Raw genomic sequence first — 24,193 nt, forward strand, 5'->3', positions numbered from 1 at the left:
CATTGCCCCTCTAACCTTCAAACCCCCTTCCCATGACCCCTCTAACCTTTCACCACCCTTCCCATGACCCCTCTAACCTTCCCCCCCCTTCCCATGTCCCCTCTAACCTTCCACCCCCCTCCCATGACGCCTCTAACCTTCCATCCCCCTTCCCATGACCCCTCTAACCTTCCACCCCCCTTCCCATGTCCCCTCTAACCTTCTACCACCCTTCCCATGTCCCCTCTAACCTTTCACCACCCTTCCCATGATCCCTCTAACCTTCCTTCCCCCTTCCCATGACCCCTGTAACCTTCCACCCCCCCTTCCCATGTCCCTCTAACCTTCCACCCCCTTCCCATGATCGCTCTAACCTTCCCCCCTTTCCCATGTCCCCTCTAACCTTCACCTCCCCCTTCCCATGACCTGTCTAACATTCCCCCCCTTCCAATGTCCCCTCTAACCTTCCACCACCCTTCCCAGGTCCCCTGTGACCTTCCACCCCCTTCCCATGTCCCCTCCCCTCTTCCACCCCCCTTCCCATGTCCCCTCTAACCTTCCACCCCCTTTCCCATATCCCCTCTAACCTTCCAACCCCTTCCCATGTCCCCTCTAATCTTCCACCCCCCTTCCCATTTCCCTCCCCTCTTCCACCCCCCTTCCCATAACCCCTCTAACCTTCCACCCCCCTTCCCATATCCCCTCTAACCTTCTACCACCCTTCCCATGTCCCCTCTAACCTTTCACCACCCTTCCCATAATCCCTCCAACCTTCCCCCCTTCCCATGTCCCCTCTTACCTTCCACCCCGCTTCCCATGTCCCCTCCCCTCTTCTATCCCCCTTCCCATGTCCCCTCTAACCTTCCCTCCCTTCCCATGTCCCCTCTAATCTTCCACCCCCCTTCCCATGTCCCCTCTAACCTTCCAACCCCTTCCCATGTCCCCTCTAATCTTCCACCCCCCTTCCCATGTCCCCTGTGACCTTCCCCCCCCCTTCCCATGTCACCTCTAACCTTCCGCCCCCCCTTCCCATGTCCCCAGTGACCTTCTACCCCCCCTTCCCATGTCCCCTGTGACCTTCCACCCCCCCTTCCCATGTCCCTCTAACCTTCCACCCCCTTCCCATGATCCCTCTAACCTTCCCCCCTTTCCCATGTCCCCTCTAACCTTCCCCCCCCCCTTCCCATGTCCCCTCTTACCTTCCACCCCGCTTCCCATGTCCCCTCCCCTCTTCTATCCCCCTTCCCATGTCCCCTCTAACCTTCCCCCCCTTCCCATGTCCCCTCTAATCTTCCACCCCCCTTCCCATGTCCCCTCTAACCTTCCAACCCCTTCCCATGTCCCCTCTAATCTTCCACCCCCCTTCCCATGTCCCCTGTGACCTTCCACCCCGCTTCCCATGTCCCCTCTAACCTTCCACCCCCCTTCTCATGTCCCCTCCCCTCTTCCACCACCCTTCCCATGTCCCCTCACCTCTTCCACCCCCCTTCCCATGTCCCCTCTAACCTTGCCCCCTTCCCATGATCCCTCCAACCTTCCACCGCCCTTCCCATGTCCCCTCTAACCTTCCAGCCCCCTTCCCATGTCCCCTCTAACCTTCGACCCCCCTTCCCATGTCCCCTCTAACCTTCCACCACCCTTCCCATGACCCCTCTAACCTTCATCCCCTTCCCATGACCCCTCTAACCTTCCACCACCCTTCCCATGTCCCCTCTAACCTTCCAACCCCTTCCCATGTCCCCTCTAATCTTCCACCCCCCTTCCCATGTCCCCTGTGACCTTCCCCCCCCCTTCCCATGTCCCCTCTAACCTTCCGCCCCCCCTTCCCATGTCCCCAGTGACCTTCTACCCCCCCTTCCCATGTCCCCTGTGACCTTCCACCCCCCCTTCCCATGTCCCTCTAACCTTCCACCCCCTTCCCATGATCCCTCTAACCTTCCCCCCTTTCCCATGTCCCCTCTAACCTTCCCCCCCCCTTCCCATGTCCCCTCTTACCTTCCACCCCGCTTCCCATGTCCCCTCCCCTCTTCTATCCCCCTTCCCATGTCCCGTCTAACCTTCCCCCCCTTCCCATGTCCCCTCTAATCTTCCACCCCCCTTCCCATGTCCCCTCTAACCTTCCAACCCCTTCCCATGTCCCCTCTAATCTTCCACCCCCCTTCCCATGTCCCCTGTGACCTTCCACCCCGCTTCCCATGTCCCCTCTAACCTTCCACCCCCCTTCTCATGTCCCCTCCCCTCTTCCACCACCCTTCCCATGTCCCCTCACCTCTTCCACCCCCCTTCCCATGTCCCCTCTAACCTTGCCCCCTTCCCATGATCCCTCCAACCTTCCACCGCCCTTCCCATGTCCCCTCTAACCTTCCAGCCCCCTTCCCATGTCCCCTCTAACCTTCGACCCCCCTTCCCATGTCCCCTCTAACCTTCCACCACCCTTCCCATGACCCCTCTAACCTTCATCCCCTTCCCATGACCCCTCTAACCTTCCACCACCCTTCCCATGTCCCCTCTAACCTTCTACCCCCTTTCCATGACCCCTCTAACCTTCATCCCCTTCCCATGACCCCTCTAACCTTCCACCATCCTTCCCATGTCCCCTCTAAACTTCCACCATCCTTCCCATGTCCCCTCTCACCTTCCACCATCCTTCCCATGGCCCCTCTAACCTTCCACCCCCTTCCCATGGCCCCTCTAACCTTCCACCCCCCGGCCCATGACCCCTCTAACCTTCCACCCCTCTCCCATGACCCCTCTAACCTTCCATCCCCCTTCCCATGTCCCCTCTAACCTTCCACCCCCCTTCCCATGTCCCCTCTAACCTTCCACCCCTCTCCCATGACCCCTCTAACCTTCCATCCCCCTTCCCATGTCTCCTCTAACCTTCCACCCCCCTTCCCATGTCCCCTCTAACCTTCCACCCCCCTTCCCATGTCCCCTCTAACTTTCTACCACCCTTCCCATGTCCCCTCTAACCTTCCACCCCCCTTCCCATGTCCCCTCTAACCTTCCCCCCCCCTTCCCATGTCCCCTCTAACCTTCCGCCCCCCCTTCCCATGTCCCCTGTGACCTTCTACCCCCCCTTCCCATGTCACCTGTGACCTTCCACCCCCCCTTCCCATGTCCCTCTAACCTTCCACCCCCTTCCCATGATCCCTCTAACCTTCCACCCCCTTCCCATGATCCCTCTAACCTTCCCCCCTTTCCCATGTCCCCTCTAACCTTCACCTCCCCCTTCCCATGACCTGTCTAACATTCTCCCCCTTCCAATGTCCCCTCTAACCTTCACCTCCCCCTTCCCAGGTCCCCTGTGACCTTCCACCCCCTTCCCATGTCCCCTCCCCTCTTCCACCCCCCTTCCCATGTCCCCTCTAACCTTCCACCCCACTTCCCATGTCCCCTCCCCTCTTCCACCCCACTTCCCATGTCCCCTCCCATCTTCCACCCCCTTTCCCATATCCCCTCTAACCTTCCAACCCCTTCCCATGTCCCCTCTAATCTTCCACCCCCCTTCCCATGTCCCCTCCCCTCTTCCACCCCTCTTCCCATATCCCCTCTAACCTTCCAACCCCTTCCCATGTCCCCTCTAATCTTCCACCCCCCTTCCCATGTCCCCTGTGACCTTCCACCTGGCTTCCCATGTCTGCTCTAACCTTCCACCCCCCTTTCCATGTCCCCTACCCTCTTCCACCCCCCTTTCCATGTCCCCTCCAACCTTCCACCCCCTTCCCATGACCCCTCTTACCTTCCACCCCGCTTCCCATGTCCCCTCCCCTCTTCTATCCCCCTTCCCATGTCCCCTCTAACCTTCCCCCCCTTCCCATGTCCCCTCTAATCTTCCAACCCCTTCCCATGTCCCCTCTAACCTTCTAACCCCTTCCCATGTCCCCTCTAATCTTCCACCCCCCTTCCCATGTCCCCTGTGAGCTTCCACCCCGCTTCCCATGTCCCCTCTAACCTTCCACCCCCCTTCCCATGACCCCTCCCCTCTTCCACCACCCTTCCCATGTCCCCTCTAACCTTCCACCACCCTTCCCATGTCCCCTCTAACCTTCCAGCCCCCTTTCCATGTCCCCTCACCTCTTCCACCCCCCTTCCCATGTCCCCTCTAACCTTGCCCCCTTCCCAGGATCCCTCCAACCTTCCACCGCCCTTCCCATGTCCCCTCTAACCTTCCAGCCCCCTTCCCATGTCCCCTCTAACCTTCCACCCCCCTTCCCATGTCCCCTCTAACCTTCCACCACCCTTCCCATGTCCCCTCTAACCTTCCACTCCCCTTCCCATGTCCCCTCTAACCTTCTACCCCCTTCCCATGTCCCCTCTAACCTGCCACCATCCTTCCCATGTCCCCTCTAACCTTCCACCACCCTTCCCATGTCCCCTCTAACCTTCCACTCCTCTTCCCATGTCCCCTCTAACCTTCTACCCCCTTCCCATGTCCCCTCTAACCTTCCACCATCCTTCCGATGTCCCCTCTAACCTTCCACCATCCTTCCCATGATCCCTCTAACCTTCCTTCCCCCTTCCCATGACCCCTCTAACCTTCCACCATCCTTCCCATGTCCCTTCTAACCTTCCACTCCCCTTCCCATGTCCCCTCTAACCTTCTACCCCCTTCCCATGTCCCCTCTAACCTTCCACCCCGCTTCCCATGTCCCCTCTAACCTTCCACCCCCCTTCCCATGTCCCCTCTAACCTTGCCCCCTTCCCATGATCCCTCCAACCTTCCAACACCCTTCCCATGTCCCCTCTAACCTTCCAGCCCCCTTCCCATGTCCCCTCTAACCTTCCAACCCCCTTCCCATGTCCCCTCTAACCTTCCACTCCCCTTCCCATGTCCCCTCTAACCTTCTACCCCCTTCCCATGTCCCCTCTAACCTTCCACTCCCCTTCCCATGTCCCCTCTAACCTTCCACTCCCCTTCCCATGTCCCCCTAACCTTCTACCCCCTTCCCATGTCCCCTCTAACCTTCCACCATCCTTCCCATGTCCCCTCTAACCTTCCCCCTCCTTCCCATGTCCCCTCTAACCTTCCCCCCCTTCCCATGTCCCCTCTAACCTTCCACCCCCTCCCATGACCCCTCTAACCTTCCTTCCCCCTTCCCATGACCCCTCTAACCTTCCACCACCCTTCCCATGTCCCCTCTAACCTTCCACCACCCTTCCCATGTCCCCTTTAACCTTCCACCACCCTTCCCATGACCCCTCTAACCTTCCACCCCCTTCCCATGTCCCCTCTAACCTTCCACCACCCTTCCCATGTCCCCTCTAACCTTCCACCCCCTTCCCATGACCCCTCTAACCCTCCACTCCCCTTCCCATGTCCCCTCTAACCTTCCACCACCCTTCCCATGTCCCCTCTAACCTTCCACCACCCTTCCCATGTCCCCTCTAACCTTCCACTCCCCTTCCCATGTCCCCTCTAACCTTCCACCACCCTTCCCATGACCCCTCTAACCTTCCACCACCCTTCCCATGTCCCCTCTAACCCTCCACTCCCCTTCCCATGTCCCCTCTAACCTTCCACCACCCTTCCCATGACCCCTCTAACCTTCCACCACCCTTCCCATGACCCCTCTAACCTTCCACCACCCTTCCCATGACTCCTCTAACCTTCCACTCCCCTTCCCATGTCCCCTCTAACCTTCCACTACCCTTCCCATGACCCCTCTAACCTTCCACCACCCTTCCCATGTCTCCTCTAACCTTCCACTCCCCTTCCCATGACTCCTCTAACCTTCCACTCCCCTTCCCATGTCCCCTCTAACCTTTCACTACCCTTCCCATGTCCCCTCTAACCTTCCACCACCCTTCCCATGACCCCTCTAACCTTCCACCACCCTTCCCATGTCCCCTCTAACGTTCCACCACCCTTCCCATGTCCCCTCTAACCTTCCACCACCCTTCCCATGTCCCCTCTAACCTTCCACTCCCCTTCCCATGTCCCCTCTAACCTTCCACTACCCTTCCCATGTCCGCTCTAACCTTCCACCACCCTTCCCATGACCCCTCTAACCTTCCACCACCCTTCCCATGTCCCCTCTAACCTTCCACTACCCTTCCCATGTTCCCTCTAACCTTCCACTACCCTTCCCATGTCCCCTCTAACCTTCCAACACCCTTCCCATGTCCCCTCTAACCTTCCACTACCCTTCCCATGTCCCCTCTAACCTTCCACCCACCCTTCCCATGACCCCTCTAACCTTCCAACACCCTTCCCATGTCCCCTCTAACCTTCCACCCCCCTTCCCATGTCCCCTCTAACCTTCCACCACCCTTCCCATGACCCCTCTAACCTTCCAACACCCTTCCCATGTCCCCTCTAACCTTCCACCCCCCTTCCCATGTCCCCTCTAACCTTCCACCACCCTTCCCATGACCCCTCTAACCTTCCAACACCCTTCCCATTGCCCCTCTCATCCTTCTCTGAATCACCTTAATTCGGGTTATTGACCGCTCTCCTAGGGACAACTGATCTTCTCTGTCCCATCTATCTGTGTCCCTTAATATGTTGTACACCTCAATTAAGTCACTCCTCATCCTTCTCCGTTCTAATGGAAACATCCCCAGCTTATCAAACTTTTCACGTCACTGCGATCAGATTGGGCTTGGAACCCCACTGTGTCGTACTGGTTTGTTTTGACAGGTTTGAGCTAGCTTCAGCTGCATGTCAAACCCTTGGGACTGAGGGTGGTACAGTGTCCTGTAACCCCCGAAAACAAAACCATTTTATTGAGCAGCTCGAGAAAACATTCCTGCCAGACTGACCTCCGTGTGATTATTTTTCTGCAGGGACTGAAAGTGATAGATTTTCAGATGACTGATTACATGCGTGTGCTGGAGAAGGGTGTGCAGTTTGGATCTCCTGTCTTACTCCAGAATGTTCATGAAGAGTTGGATCCATCACTCTCCCCCATTCTCAATAAATCTGTCAGTAAGGCTGGTAAGTGTCTTCGGGAATCCCAGCTACAACCAACGTCGGGTTTCCTGCTCAGTGCACCAACTCAGCAAGATTTGGAGAGGGACTGAAGGACTAAACACTAAACATGACGTGATGTACCACTTGTGTTTCTAAGTCAGAATGAATGAACCAATTTTAAAATGTCCCCATGGGGTGAATTGAGGAACAGAGAGAGGCTTCCAGATTTGATTCCCTGCCCTGTATTGTCACCATTATTATCATTAATGAAAGCTGGAATTTTAAGATTGAGGGATTTGATCAGCTCTGTGATGTTCCTTGTTTTAAAAGGTCAGAGAATTATCACTAAGGTGAGTACAGTCAAGTGCCAGTAGTATGAATGGATAAGATGTTTATACAGTTGAGTTCATGACAGACAGAGACAACAGAATAAAGCCATGAATTCTGTTTTGACTTTGGAGCAGAATCATTCCCTTTTCCGTTTGTTTGAGGAGAAACAGGAGGACAGTTCAGTTCAGGGAAGCCAGTCACTTCAGCTGCAATGCTTTCTAGTCTTGGAAGTTTCCAAACCAAGGAGAGCTTGTACGGAGGTCCTCATGAGATGTGAGCCCCCAGAATTGAGAAAGATTCATGCCCACAAAGCAATGGTAAAGTTATCTCTGCAGTCCATGGATTAGACACTGGAAGAAATCAGTTCAGTAGAATATTAGAGTTCCCGAGTATCAGTATAATAACTGAGGTTTGAATGGTTATTGTCGGAAAACATTTTGAAACATGACTTTGCTGTTTGCGTTAAGGTGTTTTTCGGTATCAATACTGCTTGGTTCCTTTATTTCTGTTCTTTTGTGTATTAAACATATGTTCAGTTGTTAAAGAACTTCTGCAGCCTCATGTGAATAAACACTGCATTAACAAAAATAAATCTACCAAGCTAGAAGTTCATTCTGGGATCTGACTTATCCAGTAGTACCATCGCCTGGGGTCATTACAGTGAGGACTCAGCTGATCCAGCCTCTGGGAGTGAGAGTTACAACCCTCCCTGGATCCAGGCACAGTGACAGATCTGAAAATGTGTTGCTGGAAAAGCGCAGCAGGTCAGGCAGCATCCAAGGAGCAGGAGAATTGACGTTTCGGGCATGGGCCCTTCTTCAGGAATGAGGAGAGTGTGCCAAGCAGGCTAAGATAAAAGGTAGGGAGGAGGGACATGGGGGAGGGGCGTTGGGAATGCGATAGGTGGAAGGAGGTTAAGGTGAGGGTGATAGGCCAGAGTGGGGGTGGGGGTGGAGAGGTCAGGAAGAAGATTGCAGGTTAGGAAGGCGGTGCTGAGTTCGAGGGTTGGGACTGAGACAAGATGGGAGTAGGGGAAATGAGGAAACTGGAGAAATCTGAGTTCATCCCTTGTGGTTGGAGGGTTCCTAGGCGGAAGATGAGGCGCTCTTCCTCCAGCCGTCGTGTTGCTATGGTCTGGCGATGGAGGAGTCCAAGGACCTGCATGTCCTTGGTGGAGTGGGAGGGGGAATTGAAGTGTTGAGCCACGGGGGTGTTGGGTTGGTTGGTGCGGGTGTCCCAGAGGTGTTCTCTGAAACGTTCTGCAAGTAGGCGGCCTGTCTCTCCAAAATAGAGGAGGACACATCGGACATTTACTATAACTGAATCAACACGGACATTTACTATAAACCGACCGACTCCCACAGCTACCTCGACTACACCTCCTCCCACTCTGACCCCTGTAAGTACGCCATCCCATTTTCCCAATTCCTTTGTCTCCGCCGCATCTGCTCCCAGGAGGACCAGTTCCAATTCCGTACAACCCAGATGGCCTCCTTCTTCAAAGACCACAATTTCCCCCCAGGCATGGTCGACGATGCCCTCCACCGCATCTCCTCCACTTCCTGTTCCTCCGCCCTTGAGCCCTGCCCCTCCAACCGCCACCAGGACAGAACCCCACTGGTCCTCACCTACCACCCCACCAACCTCCATGTACAACGTATCATCCACCGTCATTTCCGCCACCTCCAAACGGAACCCACCACCAGGGATATATTTCCCTCCCTCCCACCCCATCAGCATTCCGAAAAGACCACTCTCTCCATGATTCCCTTGTCAGGTCCACACCCCCCCCACCAACCTAACCTCCACTCCCGGCACCTTCCCCTGCAAACGCAAGAAATGCAAAACTTGCGCCCACACCTCCCCCCTTACTTCCCTACAAGGCCCCAAGGGATCCTTCCATATCCGCCACAAATTCACCTGCACCTCCACACACATCATTTACTGCATCCACTGCACCCGATGTGTCCTCCTCTATATTGGGGAGACAGGCCGCCTACTTGCGGAGCGTTTCAGAGAACACCTCTGGGACACCTGGACCAACCAACCCAACACCCCCGTGGCTCAACACTTCAACTCCCCCTCCCACTCCACCAAGGGTATGCAGGTCCTTGGACTCCTCCATCGCCAGACCATAACAACACGACGGCTGGAGGAAGAGCGCCTCATCTTCCGCCTAGGAACCCTCCAACCACAAGGGATGAACTCAGATTTCTCCAGTTTCCTCATTTCCCCTCCTCCCACCTTGTCTCAGTCCCAACCCTCAAACTCAGCACCACCTTCCTAACCTGCAATCTTCTTCCTGACCTCTCCGCCCCCACCCCACTCCGGCCTATCACCCTCACCTTAACCTCCTTCCACCTATCGCATTCCCAACGCCCCTCCCCCAAGTCCCTCCTCCCTACCTTTTATCTTAGCCTGCTGGACACACTTTCCTCATTCCTGAAGAAGGGCTTATGCCCGAAACATCGATTCTCCTGTTCCTTGGATGCTGCCTGACCTGCTGCGCTTTTCCAGCAACACATTTTCAGCTCTGATCTCCAGCATCTGCAGTCCTCACTTTCTCCACAGTGACAGATTTGCAGGGATTACAGTGTGGATTCAGCTGATCCAGCCTCTGGGAGAGTTACAATCATCCCTATATCCAGGCAGAGTGACAGATCTGCAAGGATTCCCTAGTTGATTGATTCCTGATGGATAGTGTGAATTGTGTAGGAATTGTGATGAGTCTAGGATTGCACTTGGCTGTGTGTCTCTCCTTCCAAGGCTGCTAGTCAGATGAAACTCTTCAGTCGAGCATGTAGAATGGTGACGTGGGCGAGTTTGGCAGATTGCAGAGTGTAATGGACATGGAGAAAAATGAGGAAGAATGCTAAGAATGTAATTCTGCAGTTTCTCCGTCAGTGTGGTGGGTGTGGTACTTACACAAACTGCACCTTCTCTTTTACAGGTGGGCGACTCGTGATCAAACTAGGTGACAAGGAGATTGAGTACAACACAGCATTTCGATTCTATATCGCTACAAAGTTGTCTAATCCACACTATCCCCCAGAAATCTCTTCCAAGACCACTATCGTCAACTTTGCTGTTAAAGTGCAGGTTGGTGCACACAAACACACACACAGACACACACACATAGACAAATATACACACAGACAAACACACACAGACACAGACACACACACAGACACAGACACACAAACACACACGACACACATACACACAAATACACAGACACACATACACACAAACAGACATATACACAGACACAGACACATACAAGCACAGATACACACATGCACAGACACACACACAGACAGAGACAGAGACACACACAGAGACAAAGACACAGACACACAAACACATACACAGACACACAAACACACACAAAGACAGACAGACACACACACAGACACAGAGACACACACAGGCACACACACACAGACACACAGAACAGAGAAGGCAGTATCAAGGCTGACTGCAGTTTAATTGAGCAAACCTTCACATTGTGGGTGGTCCACATTCACATTAATAAACATCTTTCTCTTGTTGTGGATGCCAACTGATTCCTGTGTTCTGACTACCATTTCCCACCAATCAGGCAACAGTACAAACAACCTTACTTTAATGGAAGTTGTTTTTTCTCGAGGACGGGGGGTTTCAAGGCTAGGGGGCACATTTTTAAGGTGAGAGGAGAGAGATTCAAAATGACATGAGGGGTTTGTGTGTGGAATGTATCTCCTGAGGAAGTGGTGAATGTGGGTTCAATGACAACATTTTAAAGATATTTGGATTAGTACACGAAGATAAAAGGTTTGGAGGGACATGGGCCAGGAGCAGGTAGGTGGGACTAGGAGAAGGTGAGGACTGCAGATGCTGGAGATCAGAGTCAAAAGGTACAGCCAGTCAGGAAGCATCTGAGTGCCTAGTTTAGTTAGGGATTATGATCAGCTTGGACTGGTTGGACCAAAGGGTCTGTTTCTGAGCTGTATAACTCTATTACTCAATAACCATCCAAACCCCAAAGACCAAGGGGATGAAGACCATCAGAAACAGGAGCATACGTCCCCCCGGCTGGGAGGCCTGATCTTCAAGGGATCAGTTTGGCATATCTGGGATACTGGGCACATTCATGGGGGAGGGTCGCCTGGGGAGTAAATGAATGGTGGGGTATGTCCCAGTGTCTGTGGAATGGTAGGGTATGGCCCAGTGTCTGTGGGATGGTGGGATATGGCCCAGTGTCTGTGGGATGGTGGGATATGGCCCAGTGTCTGTGGAATGGTGGGGTATGTCCCAGTGTCAGTGGAATGGTGGGGTATGTCCCAGTGTCTGTGGAATGGTGGGGTATGTCCCAGTGTCTGTGGGATAGTGCGATATGGCCCAGTGTCTGTGGAATGGTGGGGTATGTCCCAGTGTCTGTGGAATGGTGGGGTATGACCCAGTGTCTGTGGGATAGTGGGGTATGACCCAGTGTCTGTGGAATGGTGGGGTATGTCCCAGTGTCTGTGGAATGGTGGGGTATGTCCCAGTGTCTGTGGAATGGTGGGGTATGTCCCAGTGTCTCTGGAATGGTGGGGTATGTCCCAGTGACTGTGGAATGGTGGGGTATGGCCCAGTGTCTGTGGAATGGTGGGGTATGTCCCATTGTCTGTGGAATGGTGGGGTATGTGACAGTGTCTGTGGAATGGTGGGGTATGACCCAGTGTCTGTGGGATAGTGGGGTATGTCCCAGTGACTGTGGAATGGTGGGGTATGACCCAGTGTCTGTGGAATGGTGGGGTATGTCCCAGTGTCTGTGGAATGGTAGGGTATGTCCCAGTGTCTCTGGAATGGTGGGGTATGTCCCAGTGTCTGTGGAATGGTGGGGTATGTCCCAGTGTCTGTGGAATGGTGGGGTATGTCCCAGTGTCTCTGGAATGGTGGGGTATGTCCCAGTGTCTGTGGAATGGTGGGGTATGTCCCAGTGACTGTGGAATGGTGGGGTATGACCCAGTATCTGTGGAATGGTGGGGTATGACCCAGTGTCTGTGGAATGGTGGGGTATGACCCAGTGTCTGTGGAATGGTGGGGCATGTCCCAGTGACTGTGGAATGATGGGGTATGTCCCAGTGACTGTGGAATGGTGGGGTTTGTCCCAGTGTCTGTGGAATGGTGGGGTATGACCCAGTGTCTGTGGAATGGTGGGGTATGTCCCAGTGACTGTGGAATGGTGGGGTATGACCCAGTGTCTGTGGAATGGTGGGGTATGGCCCAGTGTCTCTGGAATGGTGGGGTATGTCCCAGTGACTGTGGAATGGTGGGGTATGTCCCAGTGTCTGTGGAATGGTGGGGTATGGCCCAGTGTCTGTGGAATGGTGGGGTATGTCCCAGTGTCTGTGGAATGGTGGGGTATGACCCAGGATCTGTGGAATGGTGGGGTATGACCCAGTGTCTGTGGAATGGTCGGGTATGACCCAGGATCTGTGGAATGGTGGGGTATGACCCAGTGTCTGTGGAATGGTGGGGTATGACCCAGGATCTGTGGAATGGTGGGGTATGACCCAGTGTCTGTGGAATGGTGGGGTATGACCCAGGATCTGTGGAATGGTGGGGTATGACCCAGGATCTGTGGAATGGTGGGGTATGTCCCAGTGACTGTGGAATGGTGGGGTATGTCCCAGTGACTGTGGAATGGTGGGGTATGACCCAGTGTCTGTGGAATGGTTGGGTATGTCCCAGTGTCTGTGGAATGGTGGGGTATGTCCCAGTGTCTGTGGAATGGTGGGGTATGGCTCAGTGTCTGTGGAATGGTGGGGTATGTCCCAGTGTCTGTGGAATGGTGGTGTATGTCCCAGTGTCTGTGGAATGGTGGTGTATGACCCAGTGTCTGTGGAATGGTGGGGTATGGCCCAGTGTCTGTGGAATGGTGGTGTATGTCCCAGTGTCTGTGGAATGGTGGGGTATGGCCCAGTGTCTGTGGAATGGTGGGGTATGTCCCAGTGTCTGTGGAATGGTGGTGTATGTCCCAGTGTCTGTGGAATGGTGGTGTATGACCCAGTGTCTGTGGAATGGTGGGGTATGGCCCAGTGACTGTGGAATGGTGGGGTATGTGACAGTGTCTGTGGAATGGTGGGGTATGTCCCAGTGTCTGTGGAATGGTGGGGTATGTCCCAGTGTCTGTGGAATGGTGGGGTATGACCCAGTGTCTGTGGAATGGTGGGATATGGCCCAGTGTCTGTGGAATGGTGGGGTATGACCCAGTGTCTGTGGAATGGTGGGGTATGTCCCAGTGTCTGTGGAATGGTGGTGTATGTCCCATTGTCTGTGGAATGGTGGTGTATGACCCAGTGTCTGTGGAATGGTGGGGTATGTCCCAGTGTCTGTGGAATGGTGGGGTATGTGACAGTGTCTGTGGAATGGTGGGGTATGTCCCAGTGTCTGTGGAATTGTGGGGTATGTCCCAGTGTCTGTGGAATGGTGGGGTATGACCCAGTGTCTGTGGAATGGTGGGGTATGTCCCAGTGTCTGTGGAATGGTGGTGTATGACCCAGTGTCTGTGGAATGGTGGGGTATGTCCCAGTGTCTGTGGAATGGTGGGGTATGTCCCAGTGACTGTGGAATGGTGGGGTATGACCCAGTGTCTGTGGAATGGTGGGGTATGTCCCAGTGTCTGTGGAATGGTGGGGTATGTCCCAGTGTCTGTGGAATGGTGGTGTATGACCCAGTGTCTGTGGAATGGTGGGGTATGTCCCAGTGTCTGTGGAATGGTGGTGTATGTCCCAGTGTCTGTGGAATGGTGGTGTATGACCCAGTGTCTGTGGAATGGTGGGGTATGACCCAGTGTCTGTGGAATGGTGGGGTATGTCCCAGTGTCTGTGGAATGGTGGGGTATGGCCCAGTGTCTGTGGAATGGTGGTGTATGTCCCAGTGTCTGTGGAATGGTGGGGTATGGCCCAGTGTCTGTGGAATGGTGGGGTATGTCCCAGTGTCTGTGGAATGGTGGTGTATGTCCCAGTGTCTGTGGAATGGTGGGGTATGTCCCAGTGTCTGTGGAATGGTGGTGTATGACCCAGTGTCTGTGGAATGGTGGGGTATGACCCAGTGTCTGTGGAATGGTGGGGTATGTCCCAGTGTCTGTGGAATGGTGGGGTATGTCCCAGTGTCTGTGGAATGGTGGGGTATGTCCCAGTGTCTGTGGAATGGTGGTGTATGACCCAGTGTCTGTGGAATGGTGGTGTATGTCCCAGTGTCTGTGGAATGGTGGTGTATGTCCCAGTGTCTGTGGAATGGTGGTGTATGACCCAGTGTCTGTGGAATGGTGGGGTATGACCCAGTGTCTGTGGAATGGTGGGGTATGTCCCAGTGTCTGTGGAATGGTGGGGTATGTCCCAGTGTCTGTGGAATGGTGGGGTATGGCCCAGTGTCTGTGGAATGGTGGTGTATGTCCCAGTGTCTGTGGAATGGTGGGGTATGGCCCAGTGTCTGTGGAATGGTGGGGTATGGCCCAGTGTCTGTGGAATGGTGGTGTATGTCCCAGTGTCTGTGGAATGGTGGGATATGTCCCAGTGTCTGTGGAATGGTGGGATATGTCCCAGTGTCTGTGGAATGGTGGTGTATGTCCCAGTGTCTGTGGAATGGTGGGGTATGTCCCAGTGTCTGTGGAATGGTGGGGTATGTCCCAGTGTCTGTGGAATGGTGGGGTATGTCCCAGTGTCTGTGGAATGGTGGGGTATGGCCCAGTGTCTGTGGAATGGTGGTGTATGTCCCAGTGTCTGTGGAATGGTGGGGTATGGCCCAGTGTCTGTGGAATGGTGGGGTATGTCCCAGTGTCTGTGGAATGGTGGTGTATGTCCCAGTGTCTGTGGAATGGTGGGGTATGTCCCAGTGTCTGTGGAATGGTGGGGTATGTCCCAGTGTCTGTGGAATGGTGGTGTATGACCCAGTGTCTGTGGAATGGTGGGGTATGACCCAGTGTCTGTGGAATGGTTGGGTATGTCCCAGTGTCTGTGGAATGGTGGGGTATGTCCCAGTGTCTGTGGAATGGTGGGGTATGACCCAGTGTCTGTGGAATGGTGGGGTATGACCCAGTGTCTGTGGAATGGTGGGGTATGACCCAGTGTCTGTGGAATGGTGGGGTATGACCCAGTGTCTGTGGAATGGTGGGGTATGACCCAGTGTCTGTGGAATGGTGGGGTATGACCCAGTGTCTGTGGAATGGTGGGGTATATCCCAGTGTCTGTGGAATGGTGGGGTATGTCCCAGTGTCTGTGGAATGGTGGGGTATGTCCCAGTGTCTGTGGAATGGTGGGGTATGTGTCAGTGTCTGTGGAATGGTGGGATATGTCCCAGTGACTGTGGAATGGTGGGGTATGTGACAGTGTCTGTGGAATGGTGGGGTATGTTCCAGTGTCTGTGGAATGGTGGGATATGTCCCAGTGACTGTGGAATGGTGGGGTATGTGACAGTGTCTGTGGAATGGTGGGATATGTCCCAGTGACTGTTGAATGGTGTGGTATGTGACAGTGTCTGTGGAATGGTAGGGTATGACCCAGTGTCTGTGGAATGGTGGGGTATGTCCCAGTGTCTGTGGAATGGTGGGGTATGGCCCAGTTTCTGTGGAATGGTGGGGTATGGCCCAGTGTCTGTGGAATGGTGGGGTATGTCCCAGTGACTGTGGAATGGTGGGGTATGTTCCAGTGTCTGTGGAATGGTGGGGTATGTCCCAGTGTCTGTGGAATGGTGGGGTATGTCCCAGTGTCTGTGGAATGGTGGGGTATGTTCCAGTGTCTGTGGAATGGTGGGGTATGTTCCAGTGTCTGTGGAATGGTGGGGTATGTCCCAGTGTCTGTGGAATGGTGGGGTATGTCCCAGTGTCTGTGGAATGGTGGGGTATGTCCCAGTGTCTGTGGAATGGTGGGGTATGTCCCAGTGTCTGTGGAATGGTGGGGTATGGCCCAGTTTCTGTGGAATGGTGGGGTATGGCCCAGTGTCTGTGGAATGGTGGGGTATGTCCCAGTGACTGTGGAATGGTGGGGTATGTTCCAGTGTCTGTGGAATGGTGGGGTATGTCCCAGTGTCTGTGGAATGGTGGGGTATGTCCCAGTGTCTGTGGAATGGTGGGGTATGTCCCAGTGTCTGTGGAATGGTGGGGTATGTTCCAGTGTCTGTGGAATGGTGGGGTATGTTCCAGTGTCTGTGGAATGGTGGGGTATGTCCCAGTGTCTGTGGAATGGTGGGGTATGTCCCAGTGTCTGTGGAATGGTGGGGTATGTCCCAGTGTCTGTGGAATGGTGTGGTATGACCCAGTGTCTGTGGAATGGTGTGGTATGTCCCAGTGTCTGTGGAATGGTGTGGTATGACCCAGTGTCTGTGGAATGGTGGGGTATGGCCCAGTTTCTGTGGAATGGTGGGGTATGGCCCAGTGTCTGTGGAATGGTGGGGTATGTCCCAGTGACTGTGGAATGGTGGGGTATGTTCCAGTGTCTGTGGAATGGTGGGGTATGTCCCAGTGTCTGTGGAATGGTGGGGTATGTCCCAGTGTCTGTGGAATGGTGGGGTATGACCCAGTGTCTGTGGAATGGTGGGGTATGTCCCAGTGTCTGTGGAATGGTGGGATATGTCCCAGTGTCTGTGGAATGGTGGGGTATGTGACAGTGTCTGTGGAATGGTGGGGTATGTCCCAGTGACTGTGGAATGGTGGGGTATGGCCCAGTGTCTGTGGAATGGTGGGGTATGACCCAGTGTCTGTGGAATGGTGGGGTATGACCCAGTGTCTGTGGAATGGTGGGGTATGGCCCAGTGTCTGTGGAATGGTGGGGTATGTCCCAGTGACTGTGGAATGGTGGGGTATGTCCCAGTGACTGTGGAATGGTGTGGTATGACCCAGTGTCTGTGGAATGGTGGGGTATGACCCAGTGTCTGTGGAATGGTGGGGTATGGCCCAGTGTCTGTGGAATGGTGGGGTATGTCCCAGTGTCTGTGGAATGGTGGGGTATGTTCCAGTGTCTGTGGAATGGTGCGGTATGTCCCAGTGACTGTGGAATGGTGGGGTATGTCCCAGTGTCTGTGGAATGGTGGGGTATGTTCCAGTGTCTGTGGAATGGTGGGGTATGTCCCAGTGACTGTGGAATGGTGGGGTATGTTCCAGTGTCTGTGGAATGGTGGGGTATGTCCCAGTGACTGTGGAATGGTGGGGTATGTCCCAGTGTCTGTGGAATGGTGGGGTATGTTCCAGTGTCTGTGGAATGGTGGGATATGTCCCAGTGTCTGTGGAATGGTGGGGTATGTCCCAGTGATTGTGGAATGGTGGGGTATGTCCCAGTGACTGTGGAATGGTGTGGTATGACCCAGTGTCTGTGGAATGGTGGGGTATGTCCCAGTGACTGTGGAATGGTGGGGTATGTCCCAGTGACTGTGGAATGGTGGGGTATGTCCCAGTGACTGTGGAATGGTGTGGTATGACCCAGTGTCTGTGGAATGGTGGGGTATGGCCCAGTGTCTGTAGAATGGTGTGGTATGTCCCAGTGTCTGTGGAATGGTGTGGTATGACCCAGTGTCTGTGGAATGGTGGGGTATGTCCCAGTGACTGTGGAATGGTGGGGTATGTTCCAGTGTCTGTGGAATGGTGGGATATGTCCCAGTGTCTGTGGAATGGTGGGGTATGTCCCAGTGACTGTGGAATGGTGGGGTATGTCCTAGTGACTGTGGAATGGTGTTGTATGACCCAGTGTCTGTGGAATGGTGTGGTATGACCCAGTGTCTGTGGAATGGTGTGGTATGACCCAGTGTCTGTGGAATGGTGGGGTACGTCCCAGTGTCTGTGGAATGGTGGGGTATGGCCCAGTGTCTGTGGAATGGTGGTGTATGGCCCAGTGTCTGTGGAATGGCGGGGTATGGCCCAGTGTCTGTGGAATGGTGGGGTATGGCCCAGTGTCTGTGGAATGGTGGGGTATGTCCCAGTGTCTGTGGAATGGTGGGGTATGTCCCAGTATCTGTGGAATGGTGGGGTATGACCCAGTGTCTGTGGAATGGTGGGGTATGTCCCAGTGTCTGTGGAATGGCGGGGTATGGCCCAGTGTCTGTGGAATGGTGGGGTATGGCCCAGTGTCAGTGGAATGGTGGGGTATGTCCCAGTGTCTGTGGAATGGTGGGCTATGACCCAGTGTCTGTGGAATGGTGGGGTATGGCCCAGTGTCAGTGGAATGGTGGGGTATGGCCCAGTGTCTGTGGAATGGTGGGGTATGTCCCAGTGTCTGTGGAATGGTGGGGTATGGCCCAGTGTCTGTGGAATGGTGGGATATGGCCCAGTGTCTGTGGAATGGTGGGGTATGTCCCAGTGTCTGTGGAATGGTGGGGTATGGCCCAGTGTCAGTGGAATGGTGGGGTATGGCCCAGTGTCTGTGGAATGGTGGGGTATGTGACAGTGTCTGTGGAATGGTGGGGTATGTCCCAGTGTCTGTGGAATGGTGGGGTATGGCCCAGTGTCTGTGGAATGGTGGGGTATGGCCCAGTGTCTGTGGAATGGTGGGGTATGTCCCAGTGTCTGTGGAATGGTGGGGTATGACCCAGTGTCTGTGGAATGGTGGGGTATGGCCCAGTGTCTGTGGAATGGTGGGTTATGGCCCAGTGTCTGTGGAATGGTGGGGTATGACCCCCTGTCTGTGGAATGGTGGGGTATGTCCCAGTGTCTGTGGAATGGTGGGGTATGTCCCAGTGTCTGTGGAATGGTGGGGTATGACCCAGTGTCTGTGGAATGGTGGGGTATGACCCCCTGTCTGTGGAATGGTGGGGTATGTCCCAGTGTCTGTGGAATGGTGGGGTATGTCCCAGTGTCTGTGGAATGGTGGGGTATGTCCCAGTGTCTGTGGAATGGTGGGGCATGTCCCAGTGTCTGTGGAATGGTGGGGTATGTCCCAGTGACTGTGGAATGGTGGGGTATGTCCCAGTGACTGTGGAATGGTGGGGCATGTCCCAGTGTCTGTGGAATGGTGGGGCATGTCCCAGTGACTGTGGAATGGTGGGGCATGTCCCAGTGTCTGTGGAATGGTGGGGTATGACCCAGTGTCTGTGGAATGGTGGGGTATGTCCCAGTGTCTGTGGAATGGTGGGGTATGTCCCAGTGTCTGTGGAATGGTGGGGTATGTCCCAGTGTCTGTGGAATGGTGTGGTATGACCCAGTGTCTGTGGAATGGTGGGGTATGGCCCAGTTTCTGTGGAATGGTGGGGTATGGCCCAGTGTCTGTGGAATGGTGGGGTATGTCCCAGTGACTGTGGAATGGTGGGGTATGTTCCAGTGTCTGTGGAATGGTGGGGTATGTCCCAGTGTCTGTGGAATGGTGGGGTATGTCCCAGTGTCTGTGGAATGGTGGGGTATGACCCAGTGTCTGTGGAATGGTGGGGTATGTCCCAGTGTCTGTGGAATGGTGGGATATGTCCCAGTGTCTGTGGAATGGTGGGGTATGTGACAGTGTCTGTGGAATGGTGGGGTATGTCCCAGTGACTGTGGAATGGTGGGGTATGGCCCAGTGTCTGTGGAATGGTGGGGTATGACCCAGTGTCTGTGGAATGGTGTGGTATTTTCCATGTGACGGTGGAATGGTGTGGTATGACCCAGTGTCTGTGGAATGGTGGGGTATGACCCAGTGTCTGTGGAATGGTGGGGTATGGCCCAGTGTCTGTGGAATGGTGGGGTATGTCCCAGTGACTGTGGAATGGTGGGGTATGTCCCAGTGACTGTGGAATGGTGTGGTATGACCCAGTGTCTGTGGAATGGTGGGGTATGACCCAGTGTCTGTGGAATGGTGGGGTATGGCCCAGTGTCTGTGGAATGGTGGGGTATGTCCCAGTGTCTGTGGAATGGTGGGGTATGTTCCAGTGTCTGTGGAATGGTGGGGTATGTCCCAGTGACTGTGGAATGGTGGGGTATGTCCCAGTGTCTGTGGAATGGTGGGGTATGTTCCAGTGTCTGTGGAATGGTGGGGTATGTCCCAGTGACTGTGGAATGGTGGGGTATGTTCCAGTGTCTGTGGAATGGTGGGGTATGTCCCAGTGACTGTGGAATGGTGGGGTATGTCCCAGTGTCTGTGGAATGGTGGGGTATGTTCCAGTGTCTGTGGAATGGTGGGATATGTCCCAGTGTCTGTGGAATGGTGGGGTATGTCCCAGTGACTGTGGAATGGTGGGGTATGTCCCAGTGACTGTGGAATGGTGTGGTATGACCCAGTGTCTGTGGAATGGTGGGGTATGTCCCAGTGACTGTGGAATGGTGGGGTATGTCCCAGTGACTGTGGAATGGTGGGGTATGTCCCAGTGACTGTGGAATGGTGTGGTATGACCCAGTGTCTGTGGAATGGTGGGGTATGTCCCAGTGACTGTGGAATGGTGGGGTATGTCCCAGTGACTGTGGAATGGTGGGGTATGTCCCAGTGACTGTGGAATGGTGGGGTATGTCCCAGTGACTGTGGAATGGTGGGGTATGTCCTAGTGACTGTGGAATGGTGTTGTATGACCCAGTGTCTGTGGAATGGTGTGGTATGACCCAGTGTCTGTGGAATGGTGTGGTATGACCCAGTGTCTGTGGAATGGTGGGGTACGTCCCAGTGTCTGTGGAATGGTGGGGTATGGCCCAGTGTCTGTGGAATGGTGGTGTATGGCCCAGTGTCTGTGGAATGGCGGGGTATGGCCCAGTGTCTGTGGAATGGTGGGGTATGGCCCAGTGTCTGTGGAATGGTGTGGTATGTCCCAGTGTCTGTGGAATGGTGGGGTATGTCCCAGTATCTGTGGAATGGTGGGGTATGACCCAGTGTCTGTGGAATGGTGGGGTATGTCCCAGTGTCTGTGGAATGGCGGGGTATGGCCCAGTGTCTGTGGAATGGTGGGGTATGGCCCAGTGTCAGTGGAATGGTGGGGTATGTCCCAGTGTCTGTGGAATGGTGGGCTATGACCCAGTGTCTGTGGAATGGTGGGGTATGGCCCAGTGTCAGTGGAATGGTGGGGTATGGCCCAGTGTCTGTGGAATGGTGGGGTATGTCCCAGTGTCTGTGGAATGGTGGGGTATGGCCCAGTGTCTGTGGAATGGTGGGATATGGCCCAGTGTCTGTGGAATGGTGGGGTATGTCCCAGTGTCTGTGGAATGGTGGGGTATGGCCCAGTGTCAGTGGAATGGTGGGGTATGGCCCAGTGTCTGTGGAATGGTGGGGTATGTGACAGTGTCTGTGGAATGGTGGGGTATGTCCCAGTGTCTGTGGAATGGTGGGGTATGGCCCAGTGTCTGTGGAATGGTGGGGTATGGCCCAGTGTCTGTGGAATGGTGGGGTATGTCCCAGTGTCTGTGGAATGGTGGGGTATGACCCAGTGTCTGTGGAATGGTGGGGTATGGCCCAGTGTCTGTGGAATGGTGGGTTATGGCCCAGTGTCTGTGGAATGGTGGGGTATGACCCCCTGTCTGTGGAATGGTGGGGTATGTCCCAGTGTCTGTGGAATGGTGGGGTATGTCCCAGTGTCTGTGGAATGGTGGGGTATGACCCAGTGTCTGTGGAATGGTGGGGTATGACCCCCTGTCTGTGGAATGGTGGGGTATGTCCCAGTGTCTGTGGAATGGTGGGGTATGTCCCAGTGTCTGTGGAATGGTGGGGTATGTCCCAGTGTCTGTGGAATGGTGGGGCATGTCCCAGTGTCTGTGGAATGGTGGGGTATGTCCCAGTGACTGTGGAATGGTGGGGTATGTCCCAGTGACTGTGGAATGGTGGGGCATGTCCCAGTGTCTGTGGAATGGTGGGGCATGTCCCAGTGACTGTGGAATGGTGGGGCATGTCCCAGTGTCTGTGGAATGGTGGGGTATGACCCAGTGTCTGTGGAATGGTGGGGTATGTCCCAGTGTCTGTGGAATGGTGGGGTATGTCCCAGTGTCTGTGGAATGGTGGGGTATGTCCCAGTGACTGTGGAATGGTGGGGTTTGTCCCAGTGTCTGTGGAATGGTGAGGCATGTCCCAGTGTCTGTGGAATGGTGGGGTATGTCCCAGTGACTGTGGAATGGTGGGGTATGTCCCAGTGTCTGTGGAATGGTGGGGTATGTCCCAGTGTCTGTGGAATGGTGGGGTATGTCCCAGTGACTGTGGAATGGTGGGGTTTGTCCCAGTGTCTGTGGAATGGTGGGGTATGTCCCAGTGTCTGTGGAATGGTGGGATATGTCCCAGTGTCTGTGGAATGGTGGGGTATGTCCCAGTGTCTGTGGAATGGTGGGATATGTCCCAGTGACTGTGGAATGGTGGGGTATGTGACAGTGTCTGTGGAATGGTGGGATATGTCCCAGTGACTGTGGAATGGTGGGGTATGTCCCAGTGTCTGTGGAATGGTGGGATATGTCCCAGTGTCTGTGGAATGGTGGGATATGTCCCAGTGTCTATGGAATGGTGGGGTATGTCCCAGTGTCTGTGGAATGGTGGTGTATGACCCAGTGTCTGTGGAATGGTGGTGTATGACCCAGTGTCTGTGGAATGGTGGGGTATGTCCCAGTGTCTGTGGAATGGTGGGGTATGTCCCAGTGACTGTGGAATGGTGGGGTTTGTCCCAGTGTCTGTGGAATGGTGGGGTATGTCCCAGTGTCTGTGGAATGGCGGGATATGTCCCAGTGTCTGTGGAATGGTGGGATATGTCCCAGTGTCTGTGGAATGGTGGGATATGTCCCAGTGTCTGTGGAATGGTGGGGTATGTCCCAGTGTCTGTGGAATGGTGGTGTATGACCCAGTGTCTGTGGAATGGTGGGGTATGTCCCAGTGTCTGTGGAATGGTGGGGTATGTCCCAGTGTCTGTGGAATGGTGGTGTATGACCCAGTGTCTGTGGAATGGTGGGGTTTGTCCCAGTGTCTGTGGAATGGTGGGGTATGTCCCAGTGTCTGTGGAATGGCGGGATATGTCCCAGTGTCTGTGGAATGGTGGGATATGTCCCAGTGTCTGTGGAATGGTGGGATATGTCCCAGTGTCTGTGGAATGGTGGGGTATGTCCCAGTGTCTGTGGAATGGTGGGGTATGACCCAGTGTCTGTGGAATGGTGGGGTATGTCCCAGTGTCTGTGGAATGATGGGATATGTCCCAGTGTCTGTGGAATGGTGGGGTATGTCCCAGTGTCTGTGGAATGGTGGTGTATGTCCCAGTGTCTGTGGAATGGTGGTGTATGTCCCAGTGTCTGTGGAATGGTGGTGTATGACCCAGTGTCTGTGGAATGGTGGTGTATGACCCAGTGTCTGTGTAATGGTGGGGTTTGTCCCAGTGTCTGTGGAATGGTGGTGTATGACCCAGTGTCTGTGGAATGGTGGTGTATGACCCAGTGTCTGTGGAATGGTGGGGTTTGTCCCAGTGTCTGTGGAATGGTGGGATATGTCCCAGTGTCTGTGGAATGGTGGGGTATGTCCCAGTGTCTGTGGAATGGTGGTGTATGTCCCAGTGTCTGTGGAATGGTGGTGTATGACCCAGTGTCTGTGGAATGGTGGGGTTTGTCCCAGTGTCTGTGGAATGGTGGTGTATGACCCAGTGTCTGTGGAATGGTGGGGTATGTCCCAGTGTCTGTGGAATGGTGGGGTATGTCCCAGTGTCTGTGGAATGGTGGGATATGGCCCAGTGTCTGTGGAATGGTGTGGTATGTCCCAGTGTCTGTGGAATGGTGGGGTATGTCCCAGTGTCTGTGGAATGGTGGTGTATGACCCAGTGTCTGTGGAATGGTGGGGTATGGCCCAGTGTCTGTGGAATGGTGGGGTATGACCCAGTGTCTGTGGAATGGTGGGGTATGTCCCAGTGTCTGTGGAATGGTGGGGTATGACCCAGTGTCTGTGGAATGGTGGGGTATGTCCCAGTGTCTGTGGAATGGTGGGGTATGTCCCAGTGACTGTGGAATGGTGGGGTATGTCCCAGTGACTGTGGAATGGTGTGGTATGTCCCAGTGACTGTGGAATGGTGGGGTATGTCCCAGTGTCTGTGGAATGGTGGGGTATGACC

General features: G+C 54.5%; 1 protein-coding gene across 1 annotated transcript in view; it reads left to right on the forward strand.

Annotated features, from left to right (window-relative positions):
* Window positions 1-24,193, forward strand: part of dnah2 (dynein, axonemal, heavy chain 2) — a 380,569-nt gene that overhangs the window by 346,717 nt on the left and 9,659 nt on the right. The window contains exons 70-71 of the mRNA XM_087982834.1: window positions 6,769-6,919; window positions 10,176-10,324. Of these exons, the coding sequence (XP_087838960.1) occupies window positions 6,769-6,919; window positions 10,176-10,324 (300 nt within the window). The remainder of the gene's footprint in view (window positions 1-6,768; window positions 6,920-10,175; window positions 10,325-24,193) is intronic.

Source organism: Chiloscyllium plagiosum, unplaced genomic scaffold, assembly GCF_037043375.1.
Source record: "Chiloscyllium plagiosum isolate Xiang-an unplaced genomic scaffold, Cpla_swu_hap1 HiC_scaffold_44, whole genome shotgun sequence".
Taxonomy (NCBI): domain Eukaryota; kingdom Metazoa; phylum Chordata; class Chondrichthyes; order Orectolobiformes; family Hemiscylliidae; genus Chiloscyllium; species Chiloscyllium plagiosum.